This window comes from Pteropus alecto, unplaced genomic scaffold, assembly GCF_000325575.1.
Source record: "Pteropus alecto unplaced genomic scaffold, ASM32557v1 scaffold3, whole genome shotgun sequence".
In the NCBI taxonomy this organism is placed as follows: Eukaryota; Metazoa; Chordata; class Mammalia; order Chiroptera; family Pteropodidae; genus Pteropus; species Pteropus alecto.
In genome coordinates, this window is record NW_006442484.1 from 8,482,796 (window position 1) to 8,502,612 (window position 19,817).

At 46.1% G+C, this 19,817-nt stretch overlaps 1 protein-coding gene across 1 annotated transcript; it reads right to left on the bottom strand.

Moving 5' to 3' along the window:
* Window positions 1–5,702: 5,702 nt before the first annotated feature.
* LOC102881925 (5-hydroxytryptamine receptor 5B) lies at window positions 5,703–16,284 on the bottom strand. The gene is made up of 2 exons (XM_006921016.1): window positions 15,505–16,284; window positions 5,703–6,035 (listed from the first exon to the last, which is right to left on the bottom strand). The coding sequence occupies exons 1-2, from the start codon at window positions 16,282–16,284 to the stop codon at window positions 5,703–5,705; spliced, it is 1,113 nt and encodes a 370-aa protein (XP_006921078.1).
* Window positions 16,285–19,817: the final 3,533 nt, after the last annotated feature.

The window sequence follows — 19,817 nt, forward strand, 5'->3', positions numbered from 1 at the left end:
CCTGCCCTGGCCTCTATGGATCTGGCAACTCAGTCATGTTCAGGAAGCCCTAGCATGAGGTTTTGCAATTCATTCTGCGTAAACCTTGCCCATATACCTTTCAGCAGGTTTGGACCATAAAACAAAATTTTAAACATGTCAGGCAATTCAGTGCAGTCACAGGAATGTCATGTTAATTTTCAGTCCCTAATGTATATAATTAAGCAGGGCTGATGTGAATAGACTTTAAAAAAAAAAAAAAATCCTCTTGCTAGAGTAACAGCAGCCACTGGTTGCTGTGCTGGGGCCAACGAGGCCCGCCTGACGGGGATAGCTGCTCCCAGAGTTGGGTGGAAGCAGCAGCACTTGAAGTGGCATTCCATGTGCTGAGCCGTGAACATTTCCACTCACTGGTCCCTGGACCACAGTCATTTGTGGATTTTGAAAGGACTCAGTGAAGTTAAATTGCCGAAGAGCAGGCAGCACTTTGATGGCAGAGGGAGGAGACAGCGGTTTGACTGTGTTTCTTCAGGTTCAGGGAAACGTCTCCGTTATTTTGTTGAGAATCGCATAGACCTGCTCCCTAACTAACAACTTTCTGCGGAGTTAGGAGATTATTCGGGTATTTGTCCAAAGGTGGTGGGGAGGAGGAGTGGGTGATATTCTGGGGTTACTACTGGCCACCCCTTGGTGTTGTTGGGGAAAGTATGGCATTACTAATCCAAAACAACCAATAATTATTTTTAAAAGTGGGGCATTTATGTTGAGCTGTGTTTCTAAAGAGTTTCATTTGGTTTGGTTTTGGTGCAGGGTAGTATCAGTAGACATATTTTCCCTTTCTTTCATCCACAAGGCCTAATACAAGTAATAAGTTAGTTTCCATTCCTTTAACACATTTTGAATTAGCAGAAACCAGTCTGGAAAATTCCATGTTTGCTACAGGTAACCTACAGAATAGTGCCTTTTTGAGTAATTAGGACATTAAGTGTGCTTTACAGTCAGGGCTTACAGGCTGAGGAGATGCCCTGAGGCCTCAAACATTTCAGAAGCCAACTTTGGGGTTCTAGGACCATGTCCTGTGTGCCTACAGTGTGGCTGTGTGTCCTGCCAAACCCACACATTTCCCCAGAGTTAAAAAGAAGATGGGGGGACAGCATCCTTAAGTTACTTTTATGAAATGTGTGCGTCAGGAGGAGTGAGGTTTCCCCAGGAAGCATGCAGTTGTCCCTGCTTGGCCAGAGCAGCGAGCTCACTGACAGGGCAGACTTCACGTGGTTGGCCACCCATGCCTTGGCGTTCTCTTCAAAATCAGGGCTCCCATGAGCAGGACAGACTAAAAGATCACGTGTTGTATGGGGAGACACTTGGGACATATTTCTTGTTCTTGGCCTGGGTTCAGTCTCTCACGGGTCACGGGTCAGCTAATAGCACTCGAGGGAAGTGCCGACTGTTGAACAGTTGCCACGTGAGGGATCTGCTTCTTTTTTTACAGAGAGGGCAGATTCCAAGTTTGTCAGGCCTAAGCTTGAGTGTATGGTTTTGACTGGGTTCTTGTTTGTAGCCCGTGTTCTGTAGATAGGCAGGCCCTGCCAGTGTAGACACTGAGTCTGAGAGCAGAACCAGGAAGCAGAGGAGCTGGTCCAGATAGGAAGCCTTTCCCAGGCTGAGGAAGTGCTCTCTGACAAACACCATAACTCTTAGCCCTCCTGAAACCAGGAGCCAGAGATGGGGAAAGCTTCAGGCAGCCCTCTTACTACCTCACAAAGTGCCATCCTTGTGACCTCAGGCTGTAACATCAGTGGCCCAGTCACCTCTCTAGTGACCAAAGCAAACATGCCTGAAAGGGTACTTTGGACAATAAGTAGCAGCTTGTAAATCTGTGCCTGTTTGACTTCTGTTGCCTCAGCATGGCCTCATCTTGCCCTCTCTGCAGGTGACTGATGATCGGTGTAAGAGGGAAGCAGGCATTCTAGCAATAAGTTTTAACAATTACTTTGAGCCCAAGGTGCAGATAATTGGCTTGAATTATGCTTTGAGGAAGTGCTTTATGATTAACTGACAACCAATACTGGCCTCGAGGTAAAAGCACATCTTACTGCAGAGCAGTACAGTGAAGAGCCCAGTAGGATAAAGTGCCCGCTGTCTGTCCATGTGGCTGGGCACTCACCAGGTGACGTGACTTGTGTGATGCATCTTCAGCATCCCCCAGTCCAGAACATTCCTTACAGCACATGGCAATAGGCTAAAAATGCTACATAAAAAATGTTATAAAAAATGTTTTCTCACGGTAAACGTATAAAAACATTAGGAAGGGTATAGCAGCTGTTCAGTAGCCTGTTGGACAACGTGGAGATACTATGAGTACTCCATGCCAGCTTTATGTCAGTTGCTGAAACAAGCCAAGCTCACACCTGCCCTTGGCTATTGCCCTTGCCGTTGCCATGCCTGGACCACTGTCCCTCCGAGGTCATGGGCAGTGGTTTTCCCTGACCACCTGATACTCGAACAAAACCATTCAGTGTCAGCCTTGCAGGCCGAATCACATTCTGCCCTTTTCCTGCTGTCTGTCCTGACGTCCCTTGGTGGCACTGTCTGAATCGTAGGTCTCTGTGCCTGTCCTCCCCTCTGGAGTATAGGAGCAACACAAGCAGAGACTGTGCCTGTGGTATTTACCACAGTCTCCCCAGCATCTGGCCAGCCTGGAGAATCAGGAAATTCTGTTCGAATAAAATAGTTTCTTCAAAGTCAACTTTGTGTCCCTGTGTCGGCAAAGTTTAGACTCAACGTTTCATCTAATTTATGATTAGTTTGATAATAGGTAGACAATTTATTCATCAGCTTTAGAAAATCTTAGAGTGTATTTGTTATTCTCTAACCTTGAAGGCTGAGATGAAAAAGGTGTCAGATGTTTCAAACCTTCCAAAGGAATTACCTTTTACAGATGTTTTCCCATGGGGAAGGGGTGTGGATGAGGGGAGCACACTGATGTCAGTGATAGATTATGAGTATGTTTTGGCTCAAAGTATATCATGAATCTAAAGGTTAATTTGACTGGTTGAAACGACTCAGCCAAATGAAACCAAGAAGTGGAAAGAAGCAGCTGGATACAATGTTGGCAGAAGTATGAATTGTACAGCCTCCTTGGAGGGCAGTTGGACAATATCTCTCAAAAGTGTGACTGCTCAAACCTTTCAAGCCAGCAATGCTACTTCTAAGAATTTTTTCTACGTACAAGGATTTTCATTGCAGCACTATTTGTAATAGCAAAAAGTTGGAATCTACCACCAACATAGGGCAGTGGTTAAGTAAATTATGGTGAATCCATATACAATGGAAGACTAAAAGAACAGAGCCACTCTGTAGGTACTGCCATGGAATGATCCCCAGGATGCATGGTTAGGTGGGTGGAGAAAAGAGGTTCATAGTATGCCAGTGTTTTTAAAAAAAGGAAGGAGAGGGAGAAAAATGTGTGTTTGTGGGTATATATGTGTATGTGTACCTACACACACACAAGTATATATTGAACACATCTGTGCATATGCCTAGGACATCTCTGGGAGGATACACAGGAAACCTGGCGGCCTTGGTTATGTCTGGGAAGAGGGGTGGGGATTATTTTTCACTGTATACCTTTTATACCTTTTGAATTTTGTACCATGTACATGTATTATCGATTCAAAAAATAAAAATTTTAATTTTAATTTGGTTTCCTTTTTTAAAAAAAAAGATTTTTGTTTAGTAAATCTGCTTTCCTTAGGAATTTAAAGCCCTTGAGCCGAAAATAGTTAAATTCTCCTTGAGTCTCGGGGAAAATAGGGAAGTGAAAAGAGGGCTGGCCTCTTCATCTCCCTCAGCTTTGGGGAGATGAAGCAGTGAAGATGGTTCTGCTCCAGTTGTGTGTGTTGGGATGATGGGGAGGGAGAGGGAGAGAGGGCTGGAAGGGGACTGTGAAGTGGCCACTTCCTGGGAACAGACCAGGGCTGCTGCAGGGTTGCCTCGGTTGCATGAGGATCATGGTAAGCCCCTGTTCTGGCTGTTGGGGTCCAAAAGATGGAGATGGTACCTCCAAGCCATGGTCCAGGGGGAAGCTGTTCACATTCTCCGGAAGCTGTAACTATCCTGTGCTCCCTGCCCCACCCCTTTCCTTAGCAGCATTCTGATTTTGTCCAGCTTGGGCGGCAATGTGTCTAGCTCCAGGAGAGGAATCATGACGGCTGTTCTAAAACAGTCACAGGAAATCATATTTCTATTTGCCAAGAATTGGTTTACCCACGGGTATCTAACCCCCTTATGGCCAGTACCTGGTACAATAGCTGCACATGGTGGGTGGTCAATAAGTAGTCCTCTTAAAAATAGCCCTGAGCTTGAGCTATAGCCCTTAGAACACAATGATATATAACTGATAAGGCCATTTAATTGAGAATTATGTTCCTACTGGCACCACTTCCTCCAGGTTGTCAGTCAGCTTACAGAATGTCTCCATACCTCAGACATCAGGTGAGCCAATGGTGGAGTGGACTGTTCTGTGTAAATTCAAAAGCCTAATCAGCAGGCAGCCCGCCCATCTTCAAAGTTAGATAGGCTGTGGCCGAGATGACTTAGTCCCGGCGTTCCCTTTGTCCAGGCCCTTGGATTCCTACATACGTACACACATAATATCAGGAAGGCCAAGATTCACCATGGCAGTTTGGGGAGGAGTTTTGTTGGTGGCATTTTCGAGTTCCACGACAGGCATTTGCCCCACCTGAATGACACGTGTGTGGGGTGGGGGAGTGTAAATGATAGATTGATGGATAATATACATGTATATACACACGCATGAATGATACTGAGCCTAGAAATAAATGCTTCGAAAGTATTTTTATCACACATAAGTCATGATGGTGAAGTAATGGGGAAATGCCCACAGCTGCTCTCCCTCGTGGTACAGAAGCAGAGGAAAGACCTCACCAGGGATTCTCAATGCCAGCTGCACACTGGAATCACTCGCAGAGCCTTAAAAAGCACTGCCGCCTGCGTCTCACCCCCAGAAATGCCAATTTAATTGGTCTAAAGAGCAACCTAAGCATCCAGCAGTTTTTCACAGACAAAAAAAAAAGGTCTCTAGAGAACTTAGTATATAAATTACCAAACCTCTTCTGTGAAAGTCTGACACAGTAGATAGGGGTTTCACTGAACACTTTTTTGAAAACAAAACTTCAGATGTTCCTCATCTTGCAAAACCGGATATACTGCCTTGGAAGTCGGGAAAGATAAGTTGAATCCGGTGGATAAAGGGTTGGGAAGGTCTGTTTCACAAAGGAGACACGCTCCTGAGTGGACCACAAAGCAGGCTGAGACCCTCTCTGAGGAGTATGGTATTAGATGAAGGAAAGGCAAATCAGCTTCCACTCTGTGTCAATTCTAACCAATTAGCAGTAACTCCCTGAAGTGCTATCTGGAAAGGATTCCGAAGCAGAGTTCCTGCTTGATGGGGAAATGTGCCATGATCAATTAGCAATGTCTGCCACACACACAGGTTGAGGGCATAATTGCACGCGTGTCACACATTTGCTGTCTTCCTTGAGAGCCTTTGACGCTTCTGCTCCTGCAGTCCAGGCCCAGTGCTATGGCTCTCAAGGACATTTATGCTCAGCCATGGAGGGTGACTCCAGGAGGACTGGCGATGGGAGGGATACAGGTCCCTTGCCACAACTCTCTGTGCATGTCTCTCCAAGCCCTGTTCATCTCTGCTTGGTGAAGAGGCTTTTGAAGGCATTGTTGTAGTTTTTGTTAAAAGCTGTGTAAATCAGGGGATTGAAGAAAGAGTTGGAGTACCCAAGCCACAGGAATACGCTTTTCCAGATGGGGGGCAGGTTGCATGCACAGAGGGGGCTGATGAGCTCTGCCAGGAAGAAGGGGATCCAGCACAGCACAAACACACCAATGAGGATGCCCACCATCAGGGCCGCCCGCTTCTCCTTCTGCTCCCGCCACGAGTCCCTTCTCTCCTGGAAAGCCAGCGTTGGGCGACGTGCCGTGAACACCATCTCAGCCTCCTGAGGTGCCTCCTTCACCTGGAAAGAAGAAACATGGAATTCAAAAATAAAACAACACTGGATAAGTAAAGTGCTATGAGGCTACTCCGGCCTTGGCCACCACCTCCTTGGCAGCCTCACTCAAGATGCATTTATACCATAATTCATCAAAAAATATTAGGCGAAAAGGTTCCTGAAACTAGGTTAGAATAAGATCTGAAGGTTCTTCAGGGAGTGAGAGTAGCAGTCTCCATATGTCCAATAATGATATAAAGAAGCCAATTACGAGTGGGGGCACCTTGGCATCACACCCAGGCTTGAGTCCCAGCTCCACAGACTATTCCTCCATCTATGAAGCTAAGTGATCAGAGTCCCCTCCACCTGTCATAAGGTGTCGTGAAGATGAATTGGGAATGTGTGTTGTGTGCCCAGCAAAACCCCAGGCCCATCTACTCATTCATGGCATGGGCTTGGGGCTGGGACTAGGACCCTGAATAGAAAGGACCCAGGCCTACCCCTCACAAAGTTCACAGCTGGGAGGCAGCACATGAACAATAATGCAAGAAATTGTACAATTACTGTGTTAAATGGATTCAGTATAAATTATGGAATAATTCTGTATTGCCTAGCTTCAAAAAACAAACTATAAATGCTTTTGTGGTAATAATTAGCTACCACTGAAAGAGCCTCTGGCACACGCTCCACCCCCTCACTGCCATCTTGTGGTTAACTCTACCTCTCGGGTCTCAGCATAAGAGTGATCAACCCTCTGTGTGGCCTTCCTACCCTCTAAGTTCAATCACATCTCCCTGTTCGGTGCTATGTTCTCCTCTTGCAGGGATTTGTGTGCTTATGGGTGTGATATCGGGTCCAAGCTGAAGGAGGGTGGGGACTGGCTGTCTCTCCCTTGTACACTATCTGTCTGGCAGCAGCACTTGCTAGGTGCCCAGGATATAGCTGCTGAATTAATGATTGATCATTACAACAGAAAATCTGTATTTCTCTTCCTTTTTGGAATGCTGCCAGGCAGGGCCATAAATGCCACTGAACACACACAGACAAGAGGCTCCCAGGCAAGGGTTGTGTCTAGTTAGACATGACTGGAAGCAGCTATCGGGACAGCCACACAACTGTGGGGCACTTTACAGTGTCCATGCACATTCACTCATCTTTTGTCACATGGGCCACCGGAGCCAAAGCTGAGCAGGTGGCCTGACTTAGGCATTCCCAGGACTCTTCAGTCTGCCTTCAAATCTGTTGTGTTCTGCTACTTCCCCCATCACCCCCACCTCTATTTATTACTAACTAAATGGACCTGAAAACATCATGAATATGTGGACAAAGCAGAGTTCTTTGTGAGTGGACACCCAGCATCCTGCACCTGCCATTTGGAGAGGAAAAATAAAAAGGCAAGTGATTTCAGCAATAGAACAAACAGCATGTCCCTCTCCTCTTGCCCCTCTGCGCCCTCCTAAAGGCCTGGCTTGGCAAACATGCACCCTCAGGGGGCATCCAGATCCGTTCCCAGGTTTCCCAGTCCTCCCACAGACAGGTGGGTATTGCATGTCACCTTTCTCCTTTTCCCAATAATACCAACTAGTTCTCTCAGAGCAGACCACCATCAAGTCACCAAAGGAAATCTGAACGATCGAACCTGGCATCCTGAAATCACCTCATGAATATTTAACAGTATGTTGTCAGGAGGGAAAAATATTATCAGAGCATGAGAGGAAGTGGAAGGTACTTGGTTTTTTTCCTACTAAGCTCATCGATGGGCACTTTTCCAGTCATTTCTCTGCTGACCTAAATGGCCTCCCAGGCACGTGAGTACCTCTACTGGGTAATGCAAATCCCAAATCCTTGTTATGCTACTGAAGTGAAGAAATGGGGTAAATTCAGTTGAAAGAATCCTAGGGGAAGAGAAATGGAAAAGGCAAGTTCACTGATTAAAGAGGTTTTAAACTCCTCAGGCTCCACCAGTACAGCATTTAGCAGAGTCCACCTGTGCTCCACCAAGGTATCTGTTTGCTAGAAGCCTGTGTCCACAGCTTTTCACCTGAGCCTGCTACACCTTGTGCAGAGTGATACTGGAAAGACAGTGTTTCCAGAAACAGACTCAAAGATAATTATTCAATCAGGGATGATTCTGGCTTGCTAGGAGACGGACTCATTTGGCTTTTTTCGTTTGAAAGGCAACATCTAATAGAAAACTAAAAGACGTGAAGAAGAACAATGCCCAAGAAGCTACTGTAAAACAAACACTATGCTGGTCATGAATGACTCATTCATTCCCATACCAAACCTTTAAGGTAATATTATTATTATTACCTCTATTTTACTGTTGAGAAAACACTCCAAGAAATGGGTTTGCTTATTGTTAGAGCTGGAAATCAAACTTGGCTAATATGAAGCCAAGACCACACTCTCATGCCCTACGTGTTATTCTGCACCTTAAGTAAAAGCGATCAATCTGAATGGGCTCCCACAGAACCTGTTTTAAAGATCATATTAATGCTTGGGATGCTTTCAGAACCGACATCTGTGGCTTCCTGGGCAATCTCCAGGCCCCCTAACAACCAGCTCTGGGGCCATCCCTGAGTTCCTCCATCTTTCTTCTTTGACATATGTCTAGTACGTGGCTAGGTGATTCCACACTCCATCTTAGTTATGACAGCAACCAGGTAAGGAAGGAATGAGGGAAGCATGGCTCAGATCAAGTTAGTGATTAGACAGGATTTCAATCTAAGCCCTCATTCCTACATTTCTAACCATGAAGAACCTTAGCTATATCATAAGCTTACTGTGAGAGTCACAGTGAGACGTAATACATAATAGGGCCTCATTAATGTCAGGTTTGTGTCCCCCTGTCCCTTCCCTCTCTTCTGAGAAAAACTCCAGCTGCCACAGAAGGAACCTATAAACATTTATAATCCTCTAAAGTCAGATAAACATCCTAATAAGAAATAGAAAAGGAAAGCAGAAAGAATAACGGTTCCTAATCACTCGTGGAACCTACCAGTTTGCACTGTGACCACACAGGTCAGGCATCCAGTATGGCGAGACTCTTACAAGGCTGGTGTCAGGGCAACCGCACTAATCCTAGTGGCTAATTAAACCCTACAACATCCAAGGGAATAGAGCGGATATTGAGAGACTTCTAATTTTGCTTGAAGGCAATCTGGATTATAACTGTAATTCCCTGTTTCTAACCAGACCTTGGCAGGTCAGGACTTGGAATACCTGGGGCTCCATTCTCTCTGCCCAAGGTTTACTGAGATCACTAAGATCCAAGTCTCATTTCTCCAGAGCACTTTAAAGAGATAACTAACCAAAATAGCCCCTCAAAGTAAACAGAAGCTGTCTAGCTTGTCTGACAAACTAGAACAGAAAATTTTCTCAGCTGCTTCTCTTGTGCAAAATAAACCAAGAAAATAAGAAATTTTCTTGTCAAAAATAAAAGCAGAACACTGCTAGGCTTGAAGAAAATTAATTTTCCCTGCGGTGTAATTATATATACAACAGATTATAATTTTGCTAAGCTCTTGGGTACGATCATGCATAAGGTATAATTGCTATCATTCTTGTATTTGGAAAACATGGATTTTTTCTTGGGAGTTTAGCCACCCTGGAATGGCTAAGGACCTACTGCAGTTAATGCTGAGGAGGGGAAATGTAATCAAGTGTGTTGATTAAAGTTAGGCTGCATTCGTGTTTGTAGTTCCAATATCATCAGATCTACAGTAATTTCCCCTTTTACAACTGGATGCCAATGGAAGGTCTTCCGTTGAGGCGAGAGTTTTGCCCTCAGGTCCCTGGATTCCCAGGCCAGACATTCTTGATACAGGAGGAGGGTGGAATGGAGGGAGGGGAGGTTTTGCCTTTTGCACATGCGCTGTCCAGCCTCAGTGTTCCGATGGGCCTCCGTGAGGACCACTGCCCTTCCCCAGAGAGCCCCAATTACTACTACACTGGATGTGATGGTCCCATCCCTCAGGAGAGCCAGTGGGGAAGAAAGGCTGAACATCGCTCTCTAGCAAGGGCTTCAAGGAGAGCCCCATGCAAACTGGGCAGGCAAGCTCCTACATACTTTTCTGGGCAGCAATTCCAAAGCTTTCTTCAACATTCAAGGAATTCTTTGACCTGCCAGAAAGTCAAGAACCATGGAGTTTGGGTCTCATTCTTCCACTGACAAGCTCAGTCTTGTCCAAGAACTACACACATTTAAGAAGTAGCTCGTCTCAAGGTCATCAGTGAAAACACACAATCCCTACACATTTGTTCACATCTCCCCCCTCCACTCTTCCCCAACAAACTAATCGGAAAGAAAAGAGGTAAAGAGGTAGGATGAACATAACGATGTAAAAGGAACAAGCAAGAAGTTCATAGAGAGGGAAGGCCAGGGATGTTTCTGAAAGTGCAATGCAAGCGCTCCTTGGTGCGCCCAAGAACTTCTGCATACTCTCAAGTAGGTGCCAATCTTAAAAGAATCAAACCATGAGCCGGATGTTTTGTTACCACTGATACAATTTGTTTCATTAAATTTAATTTTCTAGAGTTAAATAACTGCAGTCTGGCTGGCGTGGGAATGTGCTTGACCCCGCAGTTCTTTTAACAGAATCAGAATGAGAACAGTGACTTTCTTCTGCCCTCTTCCCATGTCTGAGCTCTGACTGAACCCAGGTCTCAAATGCAGTTCCATCCACAAGCCCACCAGCTGACAAACAGACAAGTGGCAAAAGCATAAAGGGCTCTGTACATATTTCAGGTTGCTCAGGGCTTATGTACTGCACATTTACAACACTTGCTAATGCTAATATAGAAGGTTGGCCTAGAAAGTCAAATATTTTGTAATATAACATTATCTGAAACTCCGATCCATGTTGTTACCAACCCTCTAGCTCAACACTATCCATCTATTTTGCCCTTTACAGCTTACAAAGTGCTTTCCCATTCACTATTCAGTCTTTCGACACCACTGTACTCTGGACAGACTTCCAGCAGAGCACCTATGAGACTTTATTGCATTTATTATTCTATAATTGTGATCTACTAAAATTAATCCCTGGAGAGCAGAAACTTTGCTTGCTCATTCTTTGAAAACCTGAGGCAACCACATTGCCTGCTACATGGATCAGTAAAAGTCAATCAAGTAATTTTGCACACCATCTAAATATCTTATTGTGATGTTAAAATCTGTCCATTAGTTCACTGACACTTGTCCCAAAGCTGGAGTGTGGGCTGGAGGTAGTGACACACTTCTAATAAATAAACTATAAGGGAAGTGATCTTATGTAGCCTCTGGGACGAGGTCATAAGGGGCACTGCACGTTCTCCTCACTTCAGTCTTGGACTAGGGGAAGCCAGCTGCTGCCATGTGACAATACTCAAGCAGTCCTATGGAGGCCTCCTGCCAACAGCCATATGAGAATGAGCCATCTTGGAAGCAGAGTCTCCAGCCCCAGTCAAGCCTTGGAATGTCTGCTGCCCCAATGTCTTGGAACATCTTGGCTGCAGCCACTGGAGGCCTTGGGCTAGAACCCCCAGCTACGTACACCATTCCCAATGTCCGGCCCACAGAACTGAGAGTCAATACAGGCTTGTTGCTTTAAGCCAACTAAACTTTGGCTAATTTATTACACACACAATAAATAACTAATCCACTTAGATAGTAACAGCAGTAAGAGAAATACAATAATATAATTTATAACTTGTAAGAGGAATTTAAAAAATAATGAAAATAATATAGCAGCTATCATTTATAGTTTACCATTTTAGATCCTCCATGTACACTGTTATCTCATTTATTCTTCACAGGAATATTATGAGGTAGATGGCCATATTTCCACTTTACCTACAGGGAAATGCAGATTTAGATTAAATCACTTGGCTAAAGTGCTAATAAGTGGCACAAAAGGAATCAAACTCCAGGTCTCCTTGGTTCCAAATCCCGTGCTCTTAACCACTGTGCACACTGTTTCCCAGCACGTGTATTGATTGAGTGACTGAGTGAAGGCTATTAGCCAGAGCTATGTGATAACATTCAGGAGCCCTAAGCATCTGTGCCTCCATGGGCCCCTCCCTCCATTAAAAAGTATTAAAATTTATATTTTATAACCATGTTATTATAAAGACTAATATAATCGAATCGGGATCCTTTATTATATACTCATTACTATTATATTCATTTGTCTTTTAGTTTTAAAAGAAATTAAAATTAGACCATTTCCATGGGCCCTGAGAAGCACTGCACCTGCTGTGCCTACATTGACTTGTGTACAGCAATCAAACAATTGAAAAGAAAAAAATTTTGATGTTCTATTTTAAAAGCCAAATAATGAATAGGTGATGCTCAGCCTGAGAGGTTGAAAGAAAGGATAGCAGGCTAGGAATTAACCCTGTTTCCTGAGAGAAGCAAGCAGTGACTCTGTACTCAGCTGTGTTCAGCTCTCCTGGAAAGGAGAGTTCACGTGCACAGTTTTGAGATCCTGATCCCCATGACCCACCATGACTGGGATACGACTGCCTTCCTCATTCCTATGAAGGTGAGATCCTGTGAGCAGTAGGACAGCACTCTGAAGTTCCTGGAGACAGCACAGAGTAATGAAAATGTAATGAAAAGAGCAATGACTTTAAATCTGGAACAAACTTCAGCTTCTCCACCCAACAACTGTATATGGTCTTGGATGAACTAACTTTATGGCACCTTAGTTTTATATCGTCTATAAAATGAGGACTGTGTGGCAAAGATAGTTAGTGCTCCCCTAGATTTCACAGCCAGTGGCTCACCAATGGACTGTGAACAGAAGTGACATGTGTCTACTTCAGGGCCAAGGCAGTTAAAAGCTGCTATAAGTATTCCCCCCTTATTGGAGAGGGATACATTCCAAGACCCCCACTGGATGCTTGAAACCTCAGAGAGTACCAAACACTGTGTATATTACATTTGTTCCTACAGAGCAGGTCCTTAAACAACTTTAGTTCGTTAAATGTCATTTCATTACAATGTTGATGAAATGCTATAGGCACTTAACTCCTGTTGATATAAATTAGCCTATGGTAAAATTGATTTCCTTATATGTCATTTTGCTTAAAGTCGAAGAATCTATTGATGACATTAAGTGAAGATTCACTTAAAGGAAGCACTTTACAGCTTCTCTTTGGCATTCTGAATTGCCAGCATCACTACTCTTACACTTGGAGGCCACTAGTCAGTAAAATAAGGGTGACTTAACACAAGGACTGTGACATCATGACAGTTGATCTGCTAACAGGGATGGTTACTACTGACTAATGGGTCGGGATGTCTACAGTGTGGATACGCTGGACAAAGGGATGATTCACGTTCCAGGTAGGGTGGAGCGGGGTGGCGTAAGATTTCATCACACCACTAAGAACGGCACATAATTTAAAACTTATGAATTGTTTATTTCTGGAACTTTCCATGTAATATTTTCAGACGGCAGTTGACCTTAGGTAACTGAAACCGTGAAAAGCAAAACTGCAGATAAGCAGGAACTACTGTATCTCTACAGCAACCTTAGGAGCCACATGTTCAAAACAGCATAGCTAAAAGACGACAAGTGTCCCAGATCCATGAGTTACTGCCTGGAGGAGAGCTATACAAGAGGGCCGCACTGAGTGAGGGTGAAATAAACTCAGCAACATTACCCAGGAGTTTGAGTGAGAGCTTGCTGGAGCTAAAGAAGCAGGATGCTCTCGAACACCAACTCATCTACAATCTCAGCAGCATAGAATTCAAGACCCTTAGCCATGACTTAGACCAATGTTGTGTGTCAGAAAAGAAAACTTGCAGCCCAAAGTAAGGAAGGGGCTTGCCCCAGGTCCACTGACAGTGACTGGCTAGATCACAGCACTGCCCCTGCCTCCCAGAGCTCTTTCTCCCTACCAGTGGGTGGATCGGCTAGGCTCCTGCTCAGTCACATCATCTTTGTATCACCTGCCTGAATGGGATCTGTCAAAAATGAACACTAAACTCAGGTTTGGCAAGCTGATGTCCATTTCATAATGATTCGCCTTGGTGCACATTGGAGTGATGTAGCTATTAAAAATCAATCCTACCTCAATAATCAGAAAAAAAAAAAACAACAACTATAAACACCTCAGGCATTTCCAAGTCATCTTTTGAAGAACAACATTAATTTTGAATAAAGTGCTCCCCTAACGATACTTTTCAGTCATGGTCTTGACATTTCTATTTTATGCTACAAAATTCCTCTACCATTTAATGAAAGGAAGAAAGCCTGCTTTTTAAAACATATATTTGAGTAGCGTGAGTTAACTTTCCAAAATTAAAACTAACAAGAAACTTACCCTCATTTTTTCTTCACTCATGCTCCACTTCCTTGGTCCATATATGGTTTTTGGAAAAAGACAATAAGTCCTGTTATTATTCATAACTGTGAGCCTGAGACCCCCTCCCCCAAAGGGAAATTTGGGGCTTCCGGGATGAAGAAGCTGACATCTATTAGGGTCTAGACAAAAGGTAGAAAGCCTAGATTTTAAATACAATCAAGGTAAGTTCTAAATAGTAAGTAAGTAAGTAAGTAAGTAAGTTCTGCCAAATGCAGGCTCTTCCAACTCATTCATTTCCAAGGTTATATTTAACCCATTATATAATGCCCCCCTGAGGCCCTGTTGATCTTCTTACTTTAGCCAGCTCTGTCCCTCTGTGCCAGGCACTGTGCTAGGTGCTTCACATTATTTAGCTCATGTAATCCTCACCAAAGGCCCTATGAAGCAAGAATTAACTTGTTAAAAATGAGGAAAAGAAGCCCACAGAAACGAAGCAACTGCCCCAGAGTCTCAAGCTGGGATCTGAACACTGGGATCTATCGTTCCAATGTCACTAGAGCGGTGCCCGGAAGTTAGGATGATGAAAGAAAAGTGATGTTTGAATTATATTTTATCCTCATTTCCCCACCTTGGCAGGGTGCTGGCCAGCAGAGTTGGGGATCATAGTCTCTGGAACGTGGAGGATGGACTAGGATGCAGTGGCACCAGAAAATAAGGAGTGAATGGTCACAGGAATTTGCTCATCTGAGGGACGAATTCCCAGCCCACCGCAGCGCCGCTTGCTTGGTCTAGCCGGGACTGGGATGTGGGCGGCTGCAGGACTCACACTGACACAATCGCTCCAGGGGAAAAGCAACAGAGTGCAGCAGATCAGACATGCCCTCACCACTACCTAGAAACGCCACCCCTGCAAGCCACCTTCAGCATCGTGGTTCGGGGTGTCAGTTTCATCCCTAGTGTGAAGGTGCTGAAATCCCTTTCCGGGCGCGCTCCAGGTACGCAGTGGCGGACCCTTCGCGCGCGCGCGCGGGCGGGTTGCAAGTGATAACCCCCTCCGCGTGCGCTCCAGGTGCGCTGGTGACCAACCTTTCCGCGCGCACCCCACGTTCGCCAGCTTCCGCCGCCAACTCTCCCTTTCACCAAGCCGCCTCCTCTCCCGCCTTCTCAAACCCCCACTCCGCAGCCCGCCCCTCACCTGTACGGTGGCGGGCAACGGCAGCACAGCCCCGCGGCAACGGCGGCCGAAGCGAAACTTAGCCGCTTTGTAGATCTTCCAGTAGACAAACAGCACCACGCTAAGCGGCAGGTAGAAGGCGCCACAGGTGGGGAAGACGGCGTAAGAAGGTTCCTGGCTCACCTGGCAGCGCTGGAGCCCAGCGTCGTAGGCCTCCCCCCAGCCAAAGAGCAGCGGCGCCAGGGCGATGAGCGCAGAGAGCGCCCAGGTGAGCGCGATCATGAGCGCAGAGGCGCGGCGGCGGGTGCGCAGCGTGTACTGAAGGTGGCGCGTGATAGTCCAGTAACGGTCCAGGGCGATGGCCGCCACGTTCCAGATGCTAGCGGTGCAGCACAGTACGTCGAAGCAGATCCACACGTGGCACAGGCTCCGGCCCAGGCGCCAACGTCGCCCGTCCGACAGCTCGCTCACTAGGCTCAGCGGCATCACCAGCGAGGCGACTAGTACGTCCGACACGGCCGTCGAGGCCACCAAGTTATGCGGCACACGATGGAAGGCGCGGACTCGCAGGATAGTGACCAGAACCAACAGGTTCCACAGGAAAGTGGCCGCAATCAGCAGCACCAACAGCGTCACCACTAGCACCATGAAGACGGAGAGAGGCGGCTCTCGGCCAGGCAGGGCAGCGCCGCCTGGGGTCGACTCGACGACTCTGCCAGGGCTTGGGCTGCTGCTGCAGGCCTCAGGTCCCAGGGTAAGGGTGACGCCAGCGGCGGCCACCGAGAGGTTAGCGGCTTCCATGGCGCACGGCGCGCGGGATCCTGGAACCCCCGCGGGCGACGCACGCACAGCCCTGGGGTTCAGCGTGGACTGGGCGCGCGGGGGCGTGGAGGGCTCACTGCTTGCCTGGAGAGGACAGCGAGCAGTTCAAGTCGCCCGACCCTGGTACCTCCTTGTGCCTCAGCCCCACTTTGGAGCCTCTTCCCGGAGCCCTCGTGGACCTCTTTTCCAATGGAGGAAAATAAGAGTGAGACCCTCAGGAGTCCCCCTCCTCTCAGCGCGTCAGTGCCTCCCACTTCTCGGCGTCCCCGAACCAGCTGCCCTACGGCTGGGAATTCCTAGGCTCAGCCTGGAGTCCGCGCGCGGTGGGAGGGGGCGATACGGGGGCGGGGGGGCTTGGAGTGATGCCCCCAGGCCCACCCCTGCGGCGGCTGGAGCTGGGCTGCAGCTGGAGCTGGGCTGCAGCGAGGTGGCGTGGGCGCGAGTGATTTGGAGACGCTGCCAACAGAAGCCCGGCCTTGACGCTGTCCTGCGGGTCTCCGCGCCTCCGTCATGCGGAGGACACCTTAACTGCAGGAGTTGAGAGAGGAGGTTCACATTCGCGTAGCAATTCCGTAGCCGCCACCTTCGCGAACCCTCAGACAGTCCTGGCTGATCATGGGAAACAGAGGGGCCAGGACAGAGGGGTTCTGCCTTCCTCGAATCTGGATTCTACTGTAAACCTGAAAAAGGAGATTCAGGTGTTGGGGTTTATAAAACAGGAAGCTCCTTAACGGCAGCTCCATCCGGCTGCTTCACTCTTAGCTCTAATGCCTAGCGAGGGCTACCTGGTGCCTTGCGACGTTCACTCTCTGGCACTATTCAGAAAGAAAGAGTCTCTGAGCAGTTCGGCAGAAGCCTGGGGTCGTTTACCACCTCTTCGCCCATCCCTCACCCTGCCCCATCATATCTCTGCCTGCACCTCCCACCCCACCCCCTTTTGCCGTGGCTAACATTCCTGACTATATTATATGTCTTCCAGATCATCATCTTCAGGTTAAAGCTGGTTATTTTTTGTTTACCCTTGGACAAGGGTAGAAACCAATTAGAAAGGTGCAATTCACCTGGCCCGCCATTTTCAGTCTCTTACACTTAAAAAATAGTTCAATCATAATTAAATCAGCCTAAAGCTGCATTACTTCTGTTTCTGGTAGTCGAATAGAAACATAAAGAACACAGAGCCCACACTGGTCCACCTCTTGTTAGGGTAAAAGACAGGCAGTCATCCACTGGCTTCTTACTATAGGAACAACAGCCTCAGGCTAAGCAGTGCGCTCAGGAGAGCTGAGTGGGCAATGTACTCTGAGTCCTCCCGAAGAGAGATACACTCTTTTTGGAAAGGCCTCCTAGGCTGCAGCAAGTGGAGGAAGTTTCTTCCCTTGAACAGTCCCATCCCTGGCACTTGAGGAAATCTTTGAGGATCTGGACCCTGCTAGATAGACATTCCAAGAACGTCCTTCTTTGCTCTCACTTCCTCCTCCATTAACACAGTAGGTACTTTCTGCTTTCTGCATTGTGTATGGCAATTCTTACACACACGGACTTGGTTGCACACTTATGGGGCATAAAAAGCAACGTGCAAAGAAATCAAAATAAAAATACATACAGGGATGTGGTTCCATAGTGTAGTGGTTAGCATGTCTGCTTTACATGCAGAAGGTCCTGGGTTTGTGCCCCAGTGGAGCCACCGTCCATGGTCTACGGCCATGCCACCCTGAACAAGCTAAGCAGGGTCTAGCTACCTACACAAGGTGAAGGGAAGGTTGGACCTGCTGGGAATTTGAATGGCTGAATCAAAAAGCCAGCAAGAGAGGAACATGAACATGCAGGGTATAAATGCCAGGGAGCAGCAGGGTTTGGACTTGATCATGAAGGAAGCTGGAATTTGGACAATTTTGAACAAATCGACATGATGAAGATAGTCCTTTAAAGGAAAATGGTGACTAGCCTTTGAAATAATTTCACAATAATTGTCTCCCCATTTGATTGGACAAATAGAACAAAAACGAATAGTATCAAAGATGTAAAAGCATTCACATCGCACTAGTCAGATGCATGACATGCTTTTATTCTCCTGTTTTTGCTCCTAACCATACATATTTTTCATGCCTAAAATCAATTTTTTATTTTGCATATTTCTCTTAACCCTTTTATGTTGCTATAAATTCTCTTCATAGGTACTTTTTTATGTTGTACTGTTTATTAGGTGAAAAACTTTGAACAACTTAGACTTTCCAACCCTCAGTTTCCTCACTTAAAAAATTAGGATAATTATACCTGTCGGAAGATTATTATAAAATTATAGTTAGGTAAAACCAATAGTGTGGAGTTAAGTGTTGAATAAATAATGACTACTGTTACTATTTTGAACTTCTAGTTTAAACCTTACATTCAGTTCTTGTGTGATTTTTGATATAGATCATGTTTTTACAGTTTCAATCTCAAATATTTGTAACAAGAAAACACTTTCATGCATTTTATTCACTTGATCTTACCTGTACCTTTTTAGACATCATTCCCATTTGCGGATCAGAAACAATGAGAGGTGTTGACTTGCCTCGTGACTGAAAGCTGGAACTCATCTCCATGGGGCCTCCTGTCTCACATTTATTCATGACACCAAGCTGCCCTGCACACACTGGGCTGGGGGTTCGGTCTGATTGTTTTTATTTAACTCTTTTATAGAAATTGTTTTATATAAAAAGTGTGTGTTTCTCACTTTACAAAACCATACTGTCCTAATTACAAGTCTTCTACCCTCATTCAAACTCTCCTCCCGCTTGCTGCACTCCAGCCACCCTGGTGTCCCCGTTTCTTCAACAGAACAAGCACATTCCATTCTTGGGACTTTAGTGTGTGCTGTTCCCTCCTCCCTCAGATAGGCATGGCTCATTCACTTACTTCATTCTGGTCTTTGCTCCAGTGTCACCGTCTCAGGCAGGCTTTCCCTGACCATTGGGTCTACACACTCAGTCACTCTTTCTAAAGGCATTCTCTATCCCACTGTTCTCTGTTTTCACAACACTTCACAGAAGTGACGTCATGTTATTTATTTAATTTCTGTCCGTTACCTGCCTTCTGCACACAAATGTAAGCTCTTCTCAGGCAGGGTTTCTTTTTTTCACTACTGTCTGCATTCATACATCTAGTTCTGTGCCAGGCACAAAGAAGGTGTCTCAATACATTTGAATGGATTTGTTGAATGACTAAATTAGGCATTGTTGGGAGAAGTGAGCCATGGGCCCTGAGCTCCAAGAATATAATGCCCTGACTGCTAATCACCCAGGCAATTTCTCAAAGTTGTGTTTGTAGTGAGTGACCTGAAAGGATGAGGTAACCTCTTCCCTAGGCAAAGAGCAAACTTGCCTGCACTTACTATAGAATTGGTGAATCTCCCAAGCTCAGTGTTCCCTTCCTGTAACACAGCACACTGCCTGTGCAGGTATCCATCGCCAGCCTTCGCTGTCACCCCCATAGGATTGAGACGAACATTGAGCTCTGGCTACAGCTTTTGC

Coding starts and splice junctions, on each gene's coding strand:
- LOC102881925 (XM_006921016.1), bottom strand. CDS start 16,284: ATGGAAGCCGCTAACCTCTCGGTGGCCGCCGCTGGCGTCACCCTTACC. Junction 6,036..15,504: donor CGTTGCCCGCCACCGTACAG/GTGAGGGGCGGG, acceptor TCTTCTTTCCAG/GTGAAGGAGGCACCTCAGGA.